The sequence below is a fragment of the Dermacentor albipictus genome, chromosome 1 (assembly GCF_038994185.2).
Source record: "Dermacentor albipictus isolate Rhodes 1998 colony chromosome 1, USDA_Dalb.pri_finalv2, whole genome shotgun sequence".
NCBI classification, from domain to species: domain Eukaryota; kingdom Metazoa; phylum Arthropoda; class Arachnida; order Ixodida; family Ixodidae; genus Dermacentor; species Dermacentor albipictus.
Genome location: NC_091821.1, coordinates 356824477 through 356846665, shown reverse-complemented (window position 1 = coordinate 356846665; position 22189 = coordinate 356824477). Strand labels below are relative to the sequence as shown.

At 43.0% G+C, this 22189-nt stretch overlaps 2 protein-coding genes across 2 annotated transcripts in view; one reads left to right on the top strand and one right to left on the bottom strand.

Moving 5' to 3' along the window:
- The first annotated feature begins 62 nt into the window (after positions 1–62).
- On the top strand, positions 63–12751 carry LOC135902210 (6-pyruvoyl tetrahydrobiopterin synthase-like). The gene is made up of 6 exons (XM_065432190.1): positions 63–221; positions 9055–9134; positions 9239–9261; positions 9339–9395; positions 11817–11887; positions 12392–12751. Exons 1-6 carry the CDS (start codon positions 133–135, stop codon positions 12513–12515), a joined length of 444 nt encoding a protein of 147 aa, XP_065288262.1. The 5' UTR covers positions 63–132; the 3' UTR covers positions 12516–12751.
- Positions 12752–17937: 5186 nt separating this feature from the next.
- LOC135902225 (aldehyde dehydrogenase, mitochondrial-like) overlaps positions 17938–22189 on the bottom strand; it is a 31654-nt gene continuing 27402 nt past the window's right edge. The window contains exons 11-12 of the mRNA XM_065432191.2: positions 19321–19435; positions 17938–18079 (exon numbers count right to left, since the gene is read on the bottom strand). Of these exons, the coding sequence (XP_065288263.1) occupies positions 18047–18079; positions 19321–19435 (148 nt within the window). The 3' untranslated portion in view covers positions 17938–18046. The remainder of the gene's footprint in view (positions 18080–19320; positions 19436–22189) is intronic.

Below are 22189 nucleotides of genomic sequence, written 5' to 3'. Positions count from 1 at the left end.
CAGAGATTAATCTTTCGCGAAGGTTCTCGCTGGATCCCACGCGAGTTTCGTTTTCGAAATCGGCTGTGCGTTCGTTGTTGCCGCTGCTGCAGGTTGCACTTCTTTTTGCACCACAGAACTGCTGCTTTCGCAATGGGGGACGTGCAAAGGAACGGTACTGCGACACCTGTTGCATCTGTCACACGGATTGAATCCTTCAGCGCTTCGCATCGTTTGCACAGGTGACAGCTATACGAGTGGTCTTTTAAATGCTAGAGGTTGGGAGAAAACATAACTGAGCGCTAGAGTGTGAACGGTGGCACGAAATGGCAAAGCTCTGATGGTGTTGCAGAAGTCGCGGTACGCGGTAGTGCTGAACTTTAGCGTCACAAGTTGGCGGCTGGACGTAGTTGTATTTATTCGATCGTGTTTTTTACTAGTTGTAACAACGTGTCATTATTTCGAGTTATTGGCGGCGCCTCCTTTATTATAATCTCAGGTGCACTCCTGAGGCCTCTGTTTGACGCGGTTACACATATATATAGGCCCTAATATAATCTCACGTCGCAACGAAAAAAGCAGCCCCGTCATACAACACCGATCAGAACCTTGCCCACGAAAATGCGTATATTGTTGGGTCTAGAATTGCCGTTAGCGCATAATTTCATATTAAGCTTTCCGTAACGGCATTTGCAATGTGATGAGAGACAGAGGGAGGGGAGGATCGTGAAGAACGTCATATTCGTATTTGAGGCACAGGGAACGCAGGTTGGATCGAAGGAGTTTTTTCCCATTGGGGAAAGTTAAGTTGATGGGGCCGCTGGCACTATGGGAATGACAGCAGCGCGGCCACGCGAGCGCTTTCCGAGAGCCCCAAATTAGCCCGTTTTTATATTTTCGCTTACTTTTTCTGCCGGCATATCGGAGAGGCGTCCTCGATCGCCCCGTATGCTTTCCCCTCTCGCTCATGGCGCGAACACTTCCGCGATAATTATAACCAGAGTCACTTATTGAGCGGTCGCATCAACTAACTAGGTGCAGCACAATTAACTGGGCCACCGCATACTGTTTGTGTCATTTGGTGAAACAATTTGCGGCATGAATCCATCTCACGATGACTGTCGACGCGTTAATGCTCTATAGCATTGACTCAATATAGCGACTCAAGGTGATTGCCAACGTCGAAACGAGGCATATGCATGAGGCTCAATTGTACTGCAGCGGGACGACTTTTACCCGCTTCCCTACTTTATTCCCTACGAACACGACGCCATCTAGCGCCGCTGCCACGAAGCCTGCGCGTGGCCTCCGATGCCACCAGAAGAATCAACGCTTTGCTCTCCTTTGCGAAGGAGGCAGGCATCCTTCCTTTCACCTAACCCCCACTCCTATCTTAGGCCACGGGCCATCCCTTCTAATAAAAGTTTCAATCAATCAATCAAATGTATGGTGCGCCGCGGTGCGTGCGAATGCTGAGAAGCACGTCGTGTGGCAACTGCAGTTCTCTCTTACACTTCTTAAGAGTTACTGTGCAGTATACAGTAACTCTAGCCTTTCTGGACACGCTGCGCCATCTGGTGGCGCTGTCAAGAAGCCAGCACTTGGCCGAAGATCATTAGGTAAAACAAGTTTAGAGAATGCGCGTTGCGCCTGTCTGCACTTATGGCCCGGCCGTTGCTGCCCGTGGTGCAGCTGAGTGCGGCTGCGGGCGCCTTGTTCTTGGAGGTCATCTGCGGCGGGTATAAAGATACGTGTGCCGAGATGGCTAGTGGCTTCGTATGTGCTCCGTTCTTGCATGCCTGTTGTGTTGGAGGTCACGTAATCTAAGGTTTCGGAGATGCGTGGAAGCTAGATGCAGCACGAAGCGCTCACTCGCCGCTGCTTCTGCTCTTCATCACGCCAGCATTCAGACAGCAAATGGCCGCAGTCATCGAGCGAGATTTGTTTTTGTTTGACTGTACATGCATGACACCATGCTTGTTAATTTAGTTAACTAGTGAATATTACTGCAATTATAAATTAAACTACTGACCTTACGTCTATTTATAACGAAACTATTTACCTTACTGTTTGTAATGAAACTACTAACCTTACTTTGCAAAGCTATAGAATAATTTTCTATAAAAAACAATACTTTGCCTTTCGGGTGAAACTATGATGTTTTATACAGTTTAACAGTTACCTATGTCTAAGGCATACCTCAGTTCTATTGGTCTCGCCCCACCCCTGTTTTTAAAGCGAAGCTTTGTTGTTTTGTTTGCCTTTTCCACCACTGCTGCTACTGCTACTGCCTTGCACATCGTGGAGGAGGGGGAGTTGATAGCATGCATAATCTACATGGCAGGAGTGCAGGAAAGGGAAAAGGAGACATAAGAAAGCATGCCTCATTTGGAGTCCATGAGACCTAACGAGAACTCCCTGAGCGTCGCCACAATGAGGTCTGGGCGACTGCATGTAATTACATGTGAGGCCACCGCAAAAGCATTGCAAAAGCTTGTATGGTGCTACTCGTCGTGAGGGCTGATGCAACAGCATACCGGACGACCAAGCGAGCTGTAGCAAGTGTCAAAACGTTGTAGTGTACTGATCTCACTTGACCACATATGGCGGCGTCACGACATAGCATCCTACAAGGGTGGAAGCTTAGGTGACTTGGTAATATAATCCCATGGCGGTGTTTTGCACAGTGCACCAATGGCTTTAGGAAGAGCGCTCTTTCTCTTCTGTACTATCTTTTTTCAAGGAACGACCAGGAACAACATAGTCTTCAAGATCCAAATTTTAAGTCAAGAGGGCGCTACTCTATATATATGGGCCGTGCATTTGGATTACACCCATTATTAATGGCACACTGAGGCTTGTAACCTTTTTCTAGGATTTGGAGTCTTAGAAGGGTTTGGGCGCGAGCTAGTTGGTACAGATCATTTATTATCAACAGCGCCAAAAAACACATGGATAAGTAAAAGCAAAGGACTAGCGCTGACTGCCAACAACATATTTATTAAAGCCTGCACAAATATATACCTTTCACAATGAGCTGAACGAGAGAAAGGATGAAAGGGAAGGCGAGTCATCGTCAATCAATTCTTGCTGCTCAGCTGTCACAAATGTAGAACTATACAAATGTAAAGTACACACTATGGACACAAGTGCCCCTTATATAACTTGTTGCTATAGGGAACTTAAGTTCGTTAGAAGTTAATCAGTTCGGATTATGTCCGTATTGTGTATATTATATTTGTATATTTTTACGTTTGTGACGGAGGGTGCAGCAAGAGTTGATTGACGATGGCTTGCCTTCCCTTTCATCCTTTCTCTCTTTCAGCCCATTGCGAATAGTACATGTTTGTGCAGACTTCAATAAACATGTTGTTGGCAGTCAGCACTGGTCCTGTGCTGTTCCTTGTGTGTGCATTTTTTCGGAGGCTTGGAGATTGACGACCTTCATTTAGCGCAAAAAAAAATGATTAGTCAAAAATATGTCATTATTGCTTCAATATTGCTGGCACACGGCAAGTGATTGCGCTAGTGTGTGCTTCAAGACAAACACTCGTGGTTTTCCATCTTGTGTAACATTGAGGCTGTTTGAGGCGTCTAATAGCTGCCAGGGTGCTGTTCGTCACCCCACGGTAGGGTTGCTCTATATGCTAGAACTCTTGACTCCCCTCCCATATTCTTAGCACACCGTAAGAAAGTTTCAGCATAACACTAAACCTTGCTATCGCTTTCAAAGCTATGTTAGGCCTAACTGCTCGATTTCAAAGACATCTCTTTAGCCGACTTAGACGGGTTTAGCATATCTGAGATCTAGCTATCTTGTAACCACTTCCAGAAAAAAAAAAGAAGGTTGGTTGGGCAACTTGTAGATGTCGCATGAATGTGAAAATGTATCAAATGATACCTCTCCATGCTGAGAACACAGCAATAGGTGGCAATTATGGATATAATCAAAATAAGTAGAATTAGTCATAGAGTGGGGTGAGAGTGCCTACATCACTGTCACCATCTACCGTGCCGCCGTCAAGTGCCATGATGATGATGTTCGGCTCTATATTGAAACAGTTGGACAACTATACAGTACCCTAGCCAATGCAATATTTGTAGCTAAACAGATGAAGTAAGGCACAGTCCATTATATGGAGTCACTGCAGACAAACTGCATCTGCATATGTAATGCCCCGTGAAACATAATATTGAAAAAACAAGACCACCAAAGAAGACTGGCATGCACAGAAATATGTAGAAATGCACACCATGGGTACTATAACATAAAGCTATTCCAAACTGTTTCTATTCCATTTCTGCAAACAGCCCTCCACAACTGGTCAAACAATTTTTGGGCCATCCCCACTTCGCCTGCCTGTCACGCGACGTAATGAAAACTATTAAATCTCCCCATATGATATGAAATGTACACAGTGATTACGCATGATTAGACTGAACAAAAGAAAAAAAATTATTATTAATGCTACGCGTTTTTCACCATTCTGCTATTGGTCAAAAGTTTTCAGGCTGCGCCGACTTTGCCTGTCTGTCATGCGACATCAAAATAAAATAAAAATTTCTAGAACACATCATGTCCGTAAAGTGATGTGTGCACATTAAAGATGCATTAATATGCCTAACAAAAGTGGACTTTTTCTGAACAGTTGGAGACTGCTCCATTCCAAAAGGAATAGAAGATTGCTGCCCTCTGATCGCTCTGGCACTGGTTACTCAGAGCTGCCAGGTAGAATGGATTTCTTTGTGCATAATTTAAACTTTTGCATGGCAATAAATTGTTGTTGAGCCCTTTGGGCAACTATATATAACATTGCCAATTCTTTGCTGAGGATCGATTTTAGCAACATCTTTAACATTCCGTTGCATGCTGCCGCAATTTTCGAGCAGCCACCGCAAGCAAAGCAAGTGGAAGCAGGCCAATCACAGACGCCGGCAACACCCTCATTTGGTTATATACTTTCACTGCGCTAGCTCGGCTCTACCGAAGCCCTTTTCACTTCTGCATGCTTTTCGCCTCTTGTCAGCCAATTAGATTTTAAAAAGGACTGTCAAGGTAGCCAATGCTAATTGCTTTCAAAGCAGAGTGACATACTACAAACAACAAAAGCATTTCATTAGATGTTGAAACAACTCGGTGAGCACCTCCCCCCCCTCCCTCCCCCAATGCTTGCGTTGGCGGTTACATAAATTCGACATCAGGAGACTGGACTAAAAACAGATTGGAATAGTTTTACGTGATAGGGCCCCATGTTCCACACACGTACACAATTGTCACGCAGCCGTCACAACCACAGAATGTTCCACATGTGCACACAGCACTGCTATAACCACGTTTTCATCCACCATTTGCACAGCCTCTTTTTGGTTGTGGACAATATGCTGGTGATGTCACTGGCCACGTACATCTAACTAGAAGGTTAGCACACTCTGCCAGATGACAAAAGTGAGTCCGGTAGGAGTTCAGAGGGTGGGTTGGAGAAGTTGGTTATATTGACTAAATTGTCAGAGAAGCAGGGAGAATGAAGAGCCGCCGGCCGCTGGTCGCACGAGTGCATCGTGCGTTTTGAAAAAGCCATAAACACTCGGGGCTAATAGGCTAGCATGCCAAATGCTAGAAAAAGAGAGTCGCAACACGTGGCGACGCTAAGCAAGACAACGTCGACGTATTCGAGCATGAAATAGGATACTAAAGGCATACAAAATGAGTGAATAATGGACAGGTAAGAGAGACAGAAGAAAGAGATAAACAATGTTCAATCACTGAATCACTTAAACCACTGTATACATCCACCTTGTCTTCATTAGCATCGACATTTGGCTGATCCTTTATTTTTGATTTTTTTATCAGAGCAGCTGCCTGCACTTTATTGCTGCTGAAACCTTGAAGCTGAGCGCAAGCAAAACAGTACAAATATTGTGCCAGCAGCCACACCGCACACGAATGCAGTCCAAGCCGCCCTCTTTATTTGTTTTATTTTATTGTGATAGCAATTATACGGAGGTGTGCTGCCATTGGCGTTGCCGTGCCGTCTCGCTATCGACGGTGCATGCGCCACTGGCATGCAGAGGGTTAAAGGCATAGTTTCTCACAATATTACCAGTTATAATAGACTCTATGGTAAGAGGGTCTCCAGAGATGCAGGGTGCATTTCAGAAACATTTGACTGCGAAAACGACGAAGCAGAGTAGACACGCTGTTAACGCACTGCACAATCGATTTGTGGCCAATCCCCCAGAGTGGGTTGCACCAGGTCACTGAGGAACAACAGCGATTCGATCAGTGGCAGAGCCAGAACAGCATTCTGCCTTCTGGTACTGACATGAGCTTTGTGCGGATATGTACTATAAGTACACTAGCATTACTGCTGAGCTGGTGTGTGTTTGCAGTGGCCTGCGTGGAATGAACAGTAAACATCAAGCTAACGTTATCTAATATTTCACTGGGTGCTGACTGTGGCTGATGGTTTCCAGTCAGTCTATCTCGTGCGCTATCAGTGTGCGACACACACCTCCTTCAATACTGTGGTATAAAACAGTGGTGAGATTCCTGGTAGCTGCCAGAGCAGTGTTCCTTCTGCCCAGCAGCAGTTGCCTTGTGTGCTGCGTCTTGCATGCTGTACCCACATATGTTTAGAACACCAGCTGCGGAGTTTGTGCACAATGCTAAATCTTACTATTGCTGTCATTGCTTTGCCATATGAGCAAAACTGCCAAATTTGTATCATCATGGAAGTGATATATTGAGCCACAAGTGGGAGGTGGAATGAGAACAGCGTCCCTCCGAGGTGTGGCTAGACGAAGACAAGAATACAGATGGTTAAATTGTTTGCTCTCAGGATGCATGTGTGTCGTTTGCGTCAGACCTTGCTATTTAGCAACAAATCACCTCCACCAATAGTGTATAAGCTGCATTTGCTCGCCATGAAGGTGACAATGAGATATTTGGTGGCCTGTTTCTTGCTTGGGAGACGGTTGTATCATTTTATCATTTTCTGGGTGCATTTATGATGATGCAAAGCATACATCTGGTGCATCCATGGGCACAATGTTATCCAGACAAATCTGGATATCCACTGAACAATGTCTAGTGGACATACTGAATGTCTACAATTCATACAGTACTGTAAATATATGCCGGATGGATGGTTATCTGAGGTGTGCGAGTGTCTATAATTCATTTAGCAATACCTCTTGTTCACAGCAATTTTTTGCCTGTTTATAGTATAATCAGGATTTCCCAGGATGAGAGGAGGAGGAGGGAGAGTGGAGAACATTGTTGAGGGGTGGTCAGGGTGTATAAGGAGGTCAGGAGGGGTGTATAAACCTTTTAAAATTCAGAAACATTGATTCTATTAAGGTAATTCCTCATATTTTATATTAAACTCGGATAGCCATGGCTTAGCCCTTGAAGGGCATATAAAAACCCAGAAAATAATTTATTTTGTATCTAAATGTGCAAAACACATCAAGAATAAGCATGATCAACAAAAAGAAAATATTTTGCTGTAATTTTTTCACCAATAGAGGGAAAACCCCCGGCAGGAAACTGGAAGTGGGCTTCACCCCAAGCCACCGAAGGCTTCGTTTTCAATTTGCACAGACAGCTCGCTCATCATATGTGAACCATAGGTGTACATTTCACTTGCAACATCACATGTGCGACATCACATTTGTGGCACAACTGCAGCTGGATATCTTGCATTGGCCTGTCTCCTTTAAACTTGTTTTCAAAAGACAGTGAGTCACATGCCAAACTTCTTCCTCGTCCAGTGTTCCTGCTCTAAACCAACAAATGACCGCTGCTGCCTGTCATTCTGTGTAGGCCAAGACATTTAGCTGGAAACTTCATACTCAATACTAAAACTTGGCAAGAAAAAAATTTTATTCTGGTATGTTGCCTGTAGGAAACACTTGTCAATGAAAGGTTAATTATCTTGTCACAATGGTATATTTTTACAACAGCTTGAGCAAGGTCATTTTCTTTTTTCTGGTTTCTTGCTTGTGCAGTGTTCCATACAGAGACAAGGAACATGTAAATGCGCATATCATTCTTTGTATTTTTTTTTCTCTAAGCTGCAGTACTTAGTGCAAGTAGTAGAAATTAAGTCATAAACTAGCCCCCTTCACTGTCTTGTTAAAAATGAACAAGTGTATAAAATAAACCATGCATATTACTAACTATGATTTCCAGTTTGCAAACAGCAATTCTTGTAGCAATTCATGTTTTAGGCAATGTGTTTGATTGCATGCATAGCTTGTACAAGTGCCGATGAATCTAGCCTTAAATTTGTACCACAAAAGCCAGCCTCCTAATTGCGCTTGCAGTTTTTTGTTGTTGTTGTTGTGCAAAGGCAATACAAATTAAAAACAAAAAACAGAAGTGAACGACAAAAGCTAATAATCTAAAAAGTGCACTTTCCCTATAATTTGCTTATTTACCAGCATCATAAATGAATTCTAGGGTTTTACATGCCAAAACCACGATTTGATTGTAAGGCATGCTGTAGTTGAAACTCCAGATTAATTTTGACCACCAGGGGATCTTTAATGTGCCCCCACCAGCAGCGTAAAACTAATGCATGCACTTGTGTGCATCTTCTGTCTGAAGTATTAAATTATGTTGTTCTAACTCTGCTAAACCCACATGCTTCTGATATGCACAACATTTAAAGAAGCTTGCATGGTAATTGAGGACACTGCAAAACAGAAAGTTGCTGTTTGAAGTCCGCATTCAAAAGGTCAACTCACTCCATCAACAAGCACATACATCTTTTCATGACTGGTTTTAATTTGCTTATTTAGGGAGGACTGGGAGATTGGAAAATGCATTCGGGTGAGAAAAATTAAACACGAAGCCTTAATATCATGAGCATAACAGCAGCTGTGCCGAAAAGTGGCCAGGTGACAGCCCTATTCGCACCACTCACTCCACCAAATGTCTAAACACCAGACAGAGATTATGCCATCTGCACTTTTCAAAGACATGACATTTCGTTCTAGTCAGCAGTGTGACAAACTCAATGAACAGTGCTGACTTTATTTCAAAATTACTATGTTTATTTCTGTTCACAGCCAATGCCTTTCAGATGCTGAAAATGCTGCCATTTTTGGAAAATGCAACAACCTAAATGGTCATGGTCACAACTATAAACGTAAGTGCTTCGTTTGACATTGTGCTCTAGAGGTTGGATTCATCAGCAGTATGCAATGCAAACAAGTGTGTTTCAGGTTAATCACAGGATATGTTTCATTTCAGTGGAGGTTACAGTCACCGGCCCTGTAAGTGGTGTACATACTTTCATGTTTGATGAAGCATGTTGGATAAGAATTGTTCTGGTTCCACTTCACCTCAACAGGTAGACAGAGACACAGGAATGGTAATTAACATCACAGACCTCAAGAAGTGCATACAGGTCAGCCTCCTTAACATTTGTACTCTCTTTGTTATGTTACCTTTAAATGCAGCTAAGGGTAAAAGGTCAACTTCCTTTGTCATCTTCATCGATTTGTGTGCTGCTTACAATGGTTCACTGCAAACTTCGACACTCTTCCATCATATGTTTTGTGCTGTAGGTCACTCGTCATATGAGACAAATTATTAGTCTGAATTTCATCTTGTTGAAATGCATCTGATACCTGTCCCTCACTATCTACAACCCTGAAAGAACACAGTTGTTACTGCAGATGGAGAATAGGCATGAACACATGACAAGTTATCAGAAGAAGATTTGCTGACAAGCAGATACAAACTAGCAAGAGCTATACAGAACATAAGCTTATATACAGCTGAAGAAAAAAAGAAAGCAAGCTCATGGTCAACAGTAACTTGCAGTTTCCAAGCAGAATACATTGTGGAAGAACGAAAGCTCCAGCAAAAACTTGTGCATGCACCATCCATGTCTGCAATATCTGAGAAAAATTTTAATCTTTTAACCTATAGACAAACTGCATGGTTGTAAGCAAAGGGGCAACTGAGATGCATGTTGTTCAGTAGAAAAATGCCCAGTTTAAAGCTCGGCAAAGGTATAGGGAAAAAAATCAGATCACTAGGCAGGTTCTCTGCATCGCTGCTATGTACTGCTCTGAAAAGCAACCTTCAGCAGAAAGTTACTAAGAACTTTTCCTTTAATATTTGTCATGCCCTCAGAAGGAGCTCCCACCAGTGCAATTTCTAACGCTACTACAGTTGTACTCATGAGCACACGCTAAAAGATAGTTCATTCAGTACAGCTGTTTCATTTGCAGAGAACTAGGGCGCTAACATAAAACTATTCCAAACTTTTCTATTCTAATTCTGCAATCAACCCATCGCGATTGGTGAAAAACTTTTTTGGAGCACCCCCACTTCACCTGTCTGTCACACGATGTTACGAAAACCACAATAGCTCTCCATCTAATATGACGTCTACACACTGATTATGCATGATTTGAACAACCAAAATAAAAATCGTTATTTCTGATTCGATGCCTTTTCGCCATTAGCCCTCGCTTATTGGTCAAAAGTTTTCGGGCTGCACCCACTTCACCTGCCTGTCACGCGATGTCACAAAGCCGCATGAACTCACCGTGTCGAAGTGACGTGTATGCGTCAAAGATGCATTAATATGCCGAACAAAACTGAATTTTCTTCTGAATAGCCACAGGCTGCCCCATTCCGAAAGGAATAAAAGATGGCTGTGCTGATTGCTCAAGCACCGGCTACTTGCACCTGCCAAAGAGCATGGGTTTATTTTCATATAATAAAAGCTTTTGCGTGGCCGTGTAAAGTTTTCAAGCACTTTTGGCATGCTGACGACCTCGTTCTGCCAACTCTTCTTTGCTGAGGATCTGTTTTAGCGTCATTCTTAAGCTTCCGTCGCATGCCGCTGCGATGTTCGACCAGCCACTGCCAGCTAAGTAAGGGAAAGCGACCAATCGCATATGCCGGCACCACCCTCTTCATGCAGTTATCCATTTTCAGTGCAGTGACTCAGCCCCATCGAATCCCTCTTCACTTGAGCATGCTCCTCGCCTCTTGTCAGCCAATTAGATAAGAGAAGCCACTCAGTGTACGCAACATTATTCGTTTTTGAAGCAAACAAAAGTGACCTCCTATGAACGAGAGCGTTTGATTGGTCTGTTCAGGCAACCCTGCGGGTGACCACCCGATGCTTGTGTCGACAGTTATGCGAATTTGATGTCAGGAGATTAGAATAAAGACATATTGGAATAGTTTTACGTTATAGGGCCCCTATTCTTAAATTGAAGGCTGCCCTGTCACGTGTTTGTCTCATGTCCTTTGTCTATAAGAGCAACAGACAAGTCTTGTCTAAATCAGACGTGTGTGTGTGTGTGTGTGTGTGTGTGTGTGTGTGTATATATATATATATATATATATATATATATATATATATATATATATATATATATATATATATATATATATATATATATGCAGAGGACCTAGTCATATGTCACCCATCAAACAGCTATTCTAGCTGAGTCAATTAAACACTAATGTGGTGAATGAAGCAAGTTTGTGCATGAGCACTACTGCTTGGTCAACACTGCTTTCAATGCAATGCCTAAACAGCCATCTGAGTCCCAAAGTTGGCTTGCCAAATGCATAGTATATTACTTTAAGTCAGCATAACCTTACATGTTTCAAGCTGCATTACAACAGGCCACAGTAAACCCTCTGTTTGAAATTTTATGCTGTAGCGTTACTGCATGGTTTGTTTAAATTACCTGAATGCATCGTGTACCTGCAATAACAGCACATGGTGCAGTCTATAAAATTACTCCATACCAACAAGGGACCATGTACATTGTCTCAACATATATGGCCCTTACAGAGTGAAGTGATGGATGTTCTTGATCACAAGAATCTGGACAAGGATGTGCCATATTTTGAAAAAGCAGTCAGGTAAGAACCAACATAATTCAGTCCAGTGTTTACAGTCATAGCTAAACCCGATTGCAGAAACTATTCAGGTCACAGATTCACTCTGCCTTTGTTCTTCTACAACTTAGAGTACACAGTGTCATGCCCCTAAAAGAGAATGTCATGCATATAATTGTGGGGCAGTAAAAATGTACAAGACTGCATGCTCCTATTGCCACATCTGACTGGTTGCATTAGAGTGTTCTGGCTGTGCTATAAAGGACACAAGAGAAAGCCTTAAATCTGTATTACTAGAATGAAGAGGTATAGCAGTGCTAATTTGGCTTCATTGTTACCATTGGAGCCTGCTTAAGCTCACACTAAGGCTTGTTTGCCATATTATGCAACATTTGTAATACAAGTGCTCTGAAATGGCCAGTCAAATGTGCCTTTAGGTGCTTTCTAAAAATGTCAACTGTGTCCTAGAAAACGGCTGCGCTGTCGTGTCCTGTAATCTTGCTGGCGACTTTTTTTTTTTTTTTGCAGCACGACAGAAAATGTAGCAGTGTTTGTGTGGCAGAGGCTGTCGAAGGTACTTCCCAGGAAGCTGCAGCTTCGTGTACGGTTGCACGAGACTGACAAGAACGTAGTTACATATGAAGGTCTGTGAAACTGTCGACGCACTTGTGTCGTGCTGCAGACCTATTTGCTGGCATGGCTGCCATGGATAGAAATAGTTTCACACCAGAGCATTGGGAGCATGAGAACTCCATATACCTGCCATTATACTTCAGAATTCTGCTGGTCACATGTTTGGTCACACATTTAGCTCAATAGGCAGTGCTACACCCAATGTTTCCTGTGGCAGAGGCCAGGAGCAAAATAATAAATTACAAACGAAACAGTGTTTGTGACATCACTTCCTTTTGCAAAGGATGAAAGGGTGGTTTGTGCCATGCCGCCCACGCTGCAAATGACTCTGCTGGTTTTGCTGTCATGCAGCTGCTGTATGTTTGTTTGTGAGATTTTTTCAAGTTTATTCACATTGCCGTGGAGCACGAAAATCAAGCACTCCTCAAGCTACTTAGGAGCATTAAAAATGAATTGCATTTATGCACATAACAATGAACCGGTACAAATGGCTAACCATATATGTGCTGAAACATTAAACCTCAACATTCCATTATGCTTGTTGCTCTCGCACACCGTATTACTTTGTTTACGTGCAAGGCTACAGACCAATTTTGACAAACAACCGTCAACTGTGAAGCAGGGCAATGCCACGATAAATTGAACATGCGTGTCTGCTTGATATATTTCTTTTGTCTGGTTTTTTTATATTTCATGTAGGAATATTCAAACTGCACGGAACCAAAAATTTTATTCCTGCAAAGCGTTCCCAACAAGCCCCAAAAAATATTTGCAGGTGGCGACGTGAGCATCCTTCTGTTACTTCCTGCAATATTTTCCGATTTCATGGCCCGATTAAATGGCTGAATTAAATGCAAACTAAAAACGTTTTCGCAAGAACTTCTCTGCTCGTTTTAATGCACTTCACAGTAAATTAGTTCCATGCGTTCTTTTTCATGCTGTCCGCAAAGGAAAATATGTAAAAAATTTTTAAACACGGCCCAAATCAAAGAAAAATTTGTAACTTTGATGCAACTTGGTGAACTTTGTTTTACACGGGAACTTGAAAAATGTGTAAAATATAAACGCTTTTTTGCAACATTTATGCAAACATGATCTTCCTACATGAAACACCTAAGAGAAGAAAAATATAGTTAAACAAGCTTTTTAAAAAAATACATTTTCGAAAAATAAGATAAACTGTTTCCAATATTCGAAAAAATGGATCGAAGTGCGCTCATGTCAGGCAAAATGTGGGTGTGATAATGTGTTTCCTCATTTGCTTTATTCAAAAAATATAATGGGCCAAAGTGGCCCATGTTGAGGGTGTCTGCTTTAGTGACGCAATGACTCATTTCGCTGTGTTAACATTTACTCTCTCTCTTAAAAAAAAAAGGCTACGGTTGCCACAAATGAAGGAAGATTTACCTGGGTTTTTTATTGTGGCAAGAACAGAGAATGTGTTTTCTGGGACGCAAGAAAGAACCAACTCGACACTACTCTAAAAAATTTATTGTGTGTGCCTTGCAGATAACATTAAAAAGGTCTAATCCCCGTCAGCTGGCTAGCGGCAGTTCTTGCAACCGACAGCACATGTCCGCTTGACAGATTGCGGGCACACATCCACACGACATGACTGAATTCCCGGCATGCTCTGGTGACTAACACTCCACTGACTTCTGCTGACAGTGCTCCTTGATGGCTGCGGCAGGCGCTTGATGCAGGGACACATTCTTGAGGTTGCCGCTAAGTTGGGAGACCATCTCATGTGCCGACTGAATGTCTTCCAGACCTCAGGTTATGCAGGGAAGCTTGGTTTTTGAGGAGCCCATCCACACCGTCACAGGCATTCTTCCCATGCCCAGTAGTGGAACATATCCAACTCGCGGAGGTGTACTTGGAATGGCACAACTTATACAGTTAGTACCTATTTTTAAAATTGCTCGCTGCACCATCGCTGGCGTATGTTACGTGACAGTAGATGGGTGCTTTATCATCTAACGCTTCGTGTACTCTACCTAGGGTGTAGCAGGCCTGCAGTGCGTTGTGATGCATGTCGGCGATTATGAGAGCAAAGCTGCGTGTTGCTTTGCTTGTTGTGGCGACACAGGTGAAAATAGATATTTGTTTTATGTGCCAATGGTATGAATGTGTTTGATTTGAGAAAAGAACTGTCCAGTTTTGTGCAAAATCAAAATGCAGACCAATGCTTTCGCACTGCTTGCACTTCTTTGCCTCATGAATAGCCGTGGCTTGAGTGTGGCGTATGTATTTGTGAGGAATCCATTTGGTCATCCATTTGCCGAGCTCTTTCACAAAATGGGTTGGAGATGACGTCTTGATCAAGGCACCGCTTTCCCAAACAGCAAATGTGACCGGGCGACTCACAGCAGAGGTGAAGCAGGCTTTAAGCACTCCCTATACGTGGGCCGGTCCCAAAGATAGTGCAATGCCGGGCCGACCCACAGTGGAGGTGCAGTTCCACATTAAGCAGTCTACATAAACAGCTTCGCTGGTCATCCTTCACAGAGTGGAAGAGCACCGAGTTTTTTTGTTCAGAATAAAGTGCATGTTACTGATAACTTATGAATATAAAAATTCCACACTGAAAGATCGACAGTCCTGAATATACAGACTGTCCCAGCTAACTGTAGCTAGAGTTTTAAAAATACGCGAATGCCACATAGCTGAAGAGAACCAAGATAATGCTTGCCATCGCTTGGAGATACTCAGATTATTTTTGTCATTCTACCTAATTACATAATTAGCCCTAATTAATCAACATCTCAAATATAGTTGGATGAAAAATGTCAATGAGAAAATTGTAAAGCAACATGAACTCCCGATACAGCTTTCTGTTGCTCAGTACGTGCTACATAAAAGTTTTTCAGAGTGTGAAAGAAGCCCGCGAATACACACAAAGTGCCTTGAGCAGCCAGTGGTGCAGAAATTTTGTGTGCATTTGTGGGCTTCTTTGAAGCTAGGAAAAACATTTTTATGTAGCACGTATTGAGCAACAGAAAGCCGAATCAGGAGTTTTTGATGTTGCTCTACAATTTTCTCATTGACACTTTTCATCTAAATATAATATTTGAGAAGTTTATTAATTCAGACTAATTATCTAATTAGAAGGAATGAAAAAGTTATCTGAATACCTCCAAGAGACGGCAAACAACATTACCTTGGTTCTGGCCAGCTACGTGGGATTTGCATATTTTTTTACTTTGGCTGAAGTTAGCTGGGACACTGTGTACGTATCTTGAATTTATGGTACCAAAAGGACAAGTGCTACAGCTATTAGGAATAAGTGTTATACTGTAGAGCAACTCCATCCAAGACATTTTAGGTAGCCACCACAGTGTAAGAATATTACGAGAGGTGTGCAAATGCCTCGCCGTGCTGAGGGTGCGCCAACAACTTGCATGTGTTTCAGCCATCCTCCGAGGGGCAGTGCTGTATGTTCAGGGCCGCCAGCTCGTTCTAAAGGGTAAAGCCACATCGACATCACATCATCGTTCGCGTTCGTCGCACGCAGTTGCGAGCACCTGTGTGCTTTGCGCTGGTATACGTGTGTTGCATTTGCACGGTTTCTCACAGTATGAATGGTTTTGTTAACCTGTTCACCCATTTCTTTCTCACCATGACAATTGGAACAAGCACGAATGATATCAAACAAACGCAAGCGGCGCAAGCAAGAGCTGACGTAAGCAGACAATAGTACGAAACGAGCGGTCGGGCGGGTCCATATGACACCAGTTACCCGTACGCACATCACTGAAGGGACCACTCATTGGTCTCCACTATTCGGGGCTCACGTCTTCCATATGCTGCTCTGTGTTTGCTCTTATCTTTCGCTGTGCTCGTTTGCCGATGGCCCCAACATGAGCGCGCCATCTTACAGAAACTGTTGAAGCGCATGCAAAACCAGTATGCTGGGACGGGTGCCGTTCACACACTTCGCATAATATTCTTACACCATGGTGACCACTCTTGGGTAGAGGAGAAACAGACTTGGCTGCAACGTGAAAACTTGCAATTTTGGAGCAACCTTGCACATGCCCACGAGCATCCTCAAGGTTGATTCTAAAATGTCGCACCTAATAACATGTGCAGTGTAGCACTGCAAGGCTTTATGATGCCCAGTGACTGCCGATGTTTTAACAAAATTTATAAATGGATTTCGCACTTGCCTCTGCTTTGTTTACACCCAAATTTTTTACAGTCAGTGGTGAAAGAAAGAATAAGGAAGGGGCATAACACTAGAACAGTGCCTCTCAAGGTATGAAGGGAAACAGGTTTTCTTTTCAAAAACCACTAGTGGCAGTTGCCCAGCGTTCTGCTTAGCTATTGTTGAGGCTGCTTTGCACTTCGGAGAAACATAACTACAAGCACGTTTCCACAATCAGCCTGTAAATTGGCTTTTCCCAGTGGTGGCTTTCATATCCACAAAAATGATTGCATGCACCAATGCAATAAATATAGTAAAAAGTCAAACAATTAAAATGCAAAAGTATCGCAGAACTTTTGAAGTATCCTGCTACTTACTTCAGAGAAATGCAAGTAGAAGCAGCATTTTAGTTTACTACTTTGGACCAAAATGACATTAAATTTGTACAGCATCACACTGTTTCATACAACCTACAGTCTCTCAGATACAGAAGCTCATGTACAAGCGAATAAACTGCTTTGCTTGACAAGAGGAGTTTTCATTGCTCTGGGTGCTGTCTTAAAGCACACGGCAGTTTCTAAGCAGTACATTATGCAGGCTACAGCACTGTCCTATATGTCTATGTGCACGTCTACTGCCTCATCTCCTGTGTAATCACGTGCATGTGTGTGTGTGTGTAGACGTGATCAAGAGTCTACAAAAGACACTAACGGAGGGCAGAGACACCAAGTCAGGACTATATTTTGGCTACTTTGCATGGCATTTTCTCTAGTAATGCGATTTAACAACATAGGTGACACGACCCGCTTTATGAAGTGCATAAATCATTGAAGGCTATGTTTTGCTATGAAAGGGTTCACCCAAGCTACCTCTGGTCTGATTTTATTTGAAGCCCTCCAAAGTAATCAAACCCTACAAATTAAACTACACTGAAAGCTCAGTATTAAGTGCAGAGTAAATTTTCTTGCCTTCAACTAACTCTACACAGTCCAGACCACAAGAGCTAGAACATGAGCCATAAAATCTTATGGTAGGTGATTCAAGTGCAAGTGCAAACGACATATTTCAATATTTGGCTTCATTGCTTGACAGATTTTTCTTCCACTAGTCCTGTGCACAAAAGATGAAACTGTGGCATAACCTAGAAGCTTTCCACAGGGCACGAGTGTAAACTCAGAGGTCATGCTACCACGTGTTCAGCGCGAGAAGTTGCTTCAGTATATATAGGATTTCCTCAGAATCAAAAGTAAAATTGCAAATATCTCAATTTGCATGTCTATACATAATGAGGAAATTAAGTAGTCAACCATTTATTGAGCATCATAGCCACGAGTATAACAGGAACTTGAGATATTGAAAAACAGATGATGTTTGTAAAAATACAAAATTACGTATATTTCAGCTTAGCTGTTCTTCTGTCCCATCTTCATGATCACCTGCAGGTGCAAAAAGAAACAAATTCAGTGAGGTGCATTCAATTATGTTGCATCTTAAATCTTTCCTTTGCTATATATTTTAGAGCCTCAAAAATTAAGATGGGAATATTGCTCTAAGGGTATTTACTTATCCAAACTTGGCAAACAAATACAAAACTTGTCAGTCGATTCAATTTGGTGCCATTAGATCAACATTTTTAAAAGCACAGTATATTTAAAAAAGGCTGAAAGGTGCAACATCAGGCTGCACTAGAAAACTGCACTGTTAACTGAACTCCAGGTAAATATTGCATGAAGGTCTCAACTGGCTCCCATACATTTCTGTAGGCATTTTTGTGTCCGCAACATAACCATCACGATTCCCAGAGATCATGCCAGCATGTGGAAGAGCACTTGAGCAACAGTATTCTGGGCTGCTTTGTTAGTGTGCATTGGAAGTCGTGCTCCAGAATAGTGGCCGAGGCAAGGGAAGTGGCATTAGCAACTTTGTTTAATTTAAATTGTTTCAATTCTGCAAGATCGCATAAGTCTCCCAAATTTATTTTGTCAAGCAATACATGCAGCTCACAATGAATTATCACTTTGCCAGGTTGAGCACATCAAATCAACACTTCTGTGCCCGCCGCCATAGCTTTGCCGCTATGGCATTGCTCAAGGTCGCGGATTTGACTGAGGCAGCCGCAATTTGATGGGGGCGAAATAAAAAGCACTCGCGCAGTTTGATTTAGGGACATGTTGAACACCACAATGCCAAAATTATTCCGGAGTGCACCGCTATGGCCTGCCTCATATAATCAAATTGTGGCTTTGGCACGTACAGCCCCATAATCCAATTCAAGTTTAATGGCTCTGCCACAATGCGATGTGCCATGCGAGGCAATGACAATGCTCAATCCTCTCAGGGGGTTATGAAACATGGCGCACAACAATGCCTCAAGCAAGCACCTCTCCTTGTGTGTTCTGTGTACTATGCAGACAAACAGCAGTGGTGAATGCAAGGTAACGTTTAACGTCAACTCGCCACTCTTGCATTGGATGAAACGTTGAGTTTAAACATTCGCCGTCAACATCACTGCTAATTATCGTCAATCAAAGCAAACAGCGCAGAAAGCTTCGCTTACATCGATTCCCACAGTGCGTGGGATCTGCATAATTTTCAATTATTACTTTATCTTAGTGGTTTGGAACTGGCCAAGAGGCCCCAACCAGCCCAGTTTCCATTCCCCATGATGCAAACCTACCGACTTCACTTCGGTGTAAGCTTCAAGTCCGTATTCCCCAAGTTCACGGCCAATGCCAGACATCTTGTAGCCTCCAAAGGGCACTTGGGCAGTCAACACATCATAGCAGTTCACCCTGAAGCAAGAAATAAATTTTTGCAGAATAAACAAAGGCGCTTGGAGAACAAAAAGAAAAGCACAAGCCAGCAGTTGTCTTATAATGTATTGTTCATGCAGCACTTAAGCATAATGCAGTACAGTATATAAATTTGCTTGGGAGCTGCTGCATTTAGAGATAACAGGAGTTTATGGCAGGGTCAGTGTATTTGATTGGTTTCTGATTGGTTTTTGATTGGTCAGTGTGTTTGATCGGAGCTGTTAGAAGTTCAGATTGATTGCTATTTGAGTGCGAGACATGGCTCTCCAACCAAACACTCTGCCCGATCTCGGAGGATTGCATGCCTTTCGTGCCTCGACACCACTGGTATGGGCACTGTAGACTCAACGTACAGCAGCAGCAGAGGCAGTTCCTCCACTGTCAGTAGCCACTTCTATTCCAACAGCCGATTTCATGGCTGCTACTTTTCTGACATCGTGTGCATGGATTGCATCCAAAAAAATCAAGAGAGACGTTGTACGGCATCTAAAACTTCGGTCGCAGTTATACAGTCGACTTCCGTTAATTAAGCTGATCGCATTATCTGACTGGTTTAACTAAACAAGATGCTGAAAAAACCCCAAAACATACCACTGATTCATTTGGCAGTATTTGCCCGATTCTAACACGTCCTGGAATCAAATGCGCGGCCACTTTCTGCACGTCAAAAGCAGTAAACTAACATAGATATGACATTAAAGATTCTAAAGAAAGTAGAAATCTAACGGGTACACCTGTTTTTTAGCGAGAAAAATCTTTGCACCATGATGGCCGGTTTTCTAAAGTCAGCCATGCCCACGGAGTAAGACATATAGGAGGTGAAACTCGCCGTCAGCGCGAGCGAGCGCGGGCGACCAGATAAAGTCACAATTGTTGCATGCGCCGACGCTACCCTATGCAGTGGCGGCACCATGCGGCGCGTCGTAGAAGCAGCAGCGGAAAAAAAAAAAGCAGCGCCCGGCGCTCACTCCGGCGGCACCCGCTCAAAGCAGACGACAAGCAGACGACACGGGTGTTTGCTTCAGCGGGCACGCCGTAACCGAACTGCGTAGGTGCGCGCACTCAAGAAAACTGTTTTGTTGTGTGCCCATCAAAAAAAGCAACACGTGTGGCAAACTTCCGCTAATCTTCCTCTTATCGCCAAGCAGCTAGGGCAACTAGTTTTCGCGAGTCTTATAAAAAAGAAAAGGAACGGAAACACATGCACGGCGGCATCCTTCCTAAGCGCACCCCTGTGAGCACTAGAGCGAGAAAGAAGCGGTCGCTCTTTGAGCGATTAGGAACGAGATAGCCATCAGTTTCGCAAGCGCAAAAAGCCGAAAACCGCCCGCCACGGAGCAAGATAGCCCTGGCTACAACCAGAAGCTACGTATCATCTTATAGCTGTCATGGAAAACGCGTTTTATTTTTTACTGTGCTCAAATGGCTGAAGCGTAGCAGCAGTTGCTTTTCGGGCTACAAGCGGTAAAGAAGCGCGCGAGAGTGCCCTCAGTAGAAGTCAGGCGCGCGCGGCCGAACGGGAGCAACACTCGACCGGTTGCCCTGGCAACCGAAACAGCGGTAATTTCTTCCCATGCCGCCAGGTGCCGCCAGCATGAAAATATATCCGCGGGCTTGTGACCTTTTCTGGTCGCCGCAAACAGCGGAGTTTCCACTCCTATATTTCTTGCTCCGTGGCCATGCCACACGTTTTTTTTAAGTCAGCTTCGGCACAATACATTCATGTTATGTGGCAATGTGGCAAAACATGCAAATGTGAAGGCAGTTTATGTTTTAGTCTGATTGCACAATGCAAGCAATTTCCTCTAAGCTCTGCCGAGGCAGGCGCTGCCACCAGAGGGGTTGCTATGGAAGCCACCATAGGGTCACCCTGACTGGTCAAGTTCTAACTAGCCGGCAAAGGCCAATTTTAGGATTGAAACAATGAAAGTTTGGGCCCACAGAAATGCATGAATGCCAGCGGGGACCTCTGGCCAGGAACAAATAAACTGAAAAATTGAATTAAGCCGAATAGAATCAATGGAAGTTTACTGTACATTGGTTTGATAGAGAAGATGGTGGTGCCACAAGAATGATGGAATAATTGAGCATGTCCATAAAACTGGTTGGTGACTGTAAATGAATTCTCAGGTTTGTCTTGGCTAAGAGCCATGTCAAGGGCAATGAGACTTCATTACCAATGCCAAAATTGTCGATTGTACATGTTTCAAAATTTATTTTTGTTCATTCTGAATACATTGAAAATTCAGAATACTGAAATTCAAACCAAAGCAAATACCAAACAGAGTAATATTCTCAAGAATATTAAAAAAATACTGAGTGTCTGTACATGCTTATAATAGTGTTATTCAAATGTAATCTAGATTTAGTGACACGAAAACCTTATAAAGCACTTACTTAACGGGCAGGACAAACAGTATATCATAACATGGGCAAGATGAAGGACACAGCAGGCCACTTTGTTCCTGTTATTTTGCAATGCTTACCACATGGACTAACTAGCCCAATGTCATATGCTTTTGCTGTATTATTTAATTGACAAAAATTACGAGAATAATGGGTTTGTTAGAATGAGAAAAAACTGCTCTAATGAAATGCAGCTAGTCAAGCACAAAACACAATTACACCTAAAAAAGACAAAAAAAACTGTCAAAAGCCATAAAGCCGTACGGGACTATATAAAGAAATGTTGATTTAGTGTCCACAGTTCGCACTGTGCCTAAATTATTCCAG

Excerpts from the sequence above, each read along its gene's own strand:
- LOC135902210 (XM_065432190.1), top strand. The coding sequence starts at position 133 with ATGGGGGACGTGCAAAGGAACGGTACTGCGACACCTGTTGCATCTGTC. Across the intron at positions 9,135-9,238 it reads TCATGGTCACAACTATAAAC|TGGAGGTTACAGTCACCGGC; the intron begins GTAAGTGCTTCG and ends GTTTCATTTCAG. Across the intron at positions 11,888-12,391 it reads TATTTTGAAAAAGCAGTCAG|CACGACAGAAAATGTAGCAG; the intron begins GTAAGAACCAAC and ends TTTTTTTTGCAG.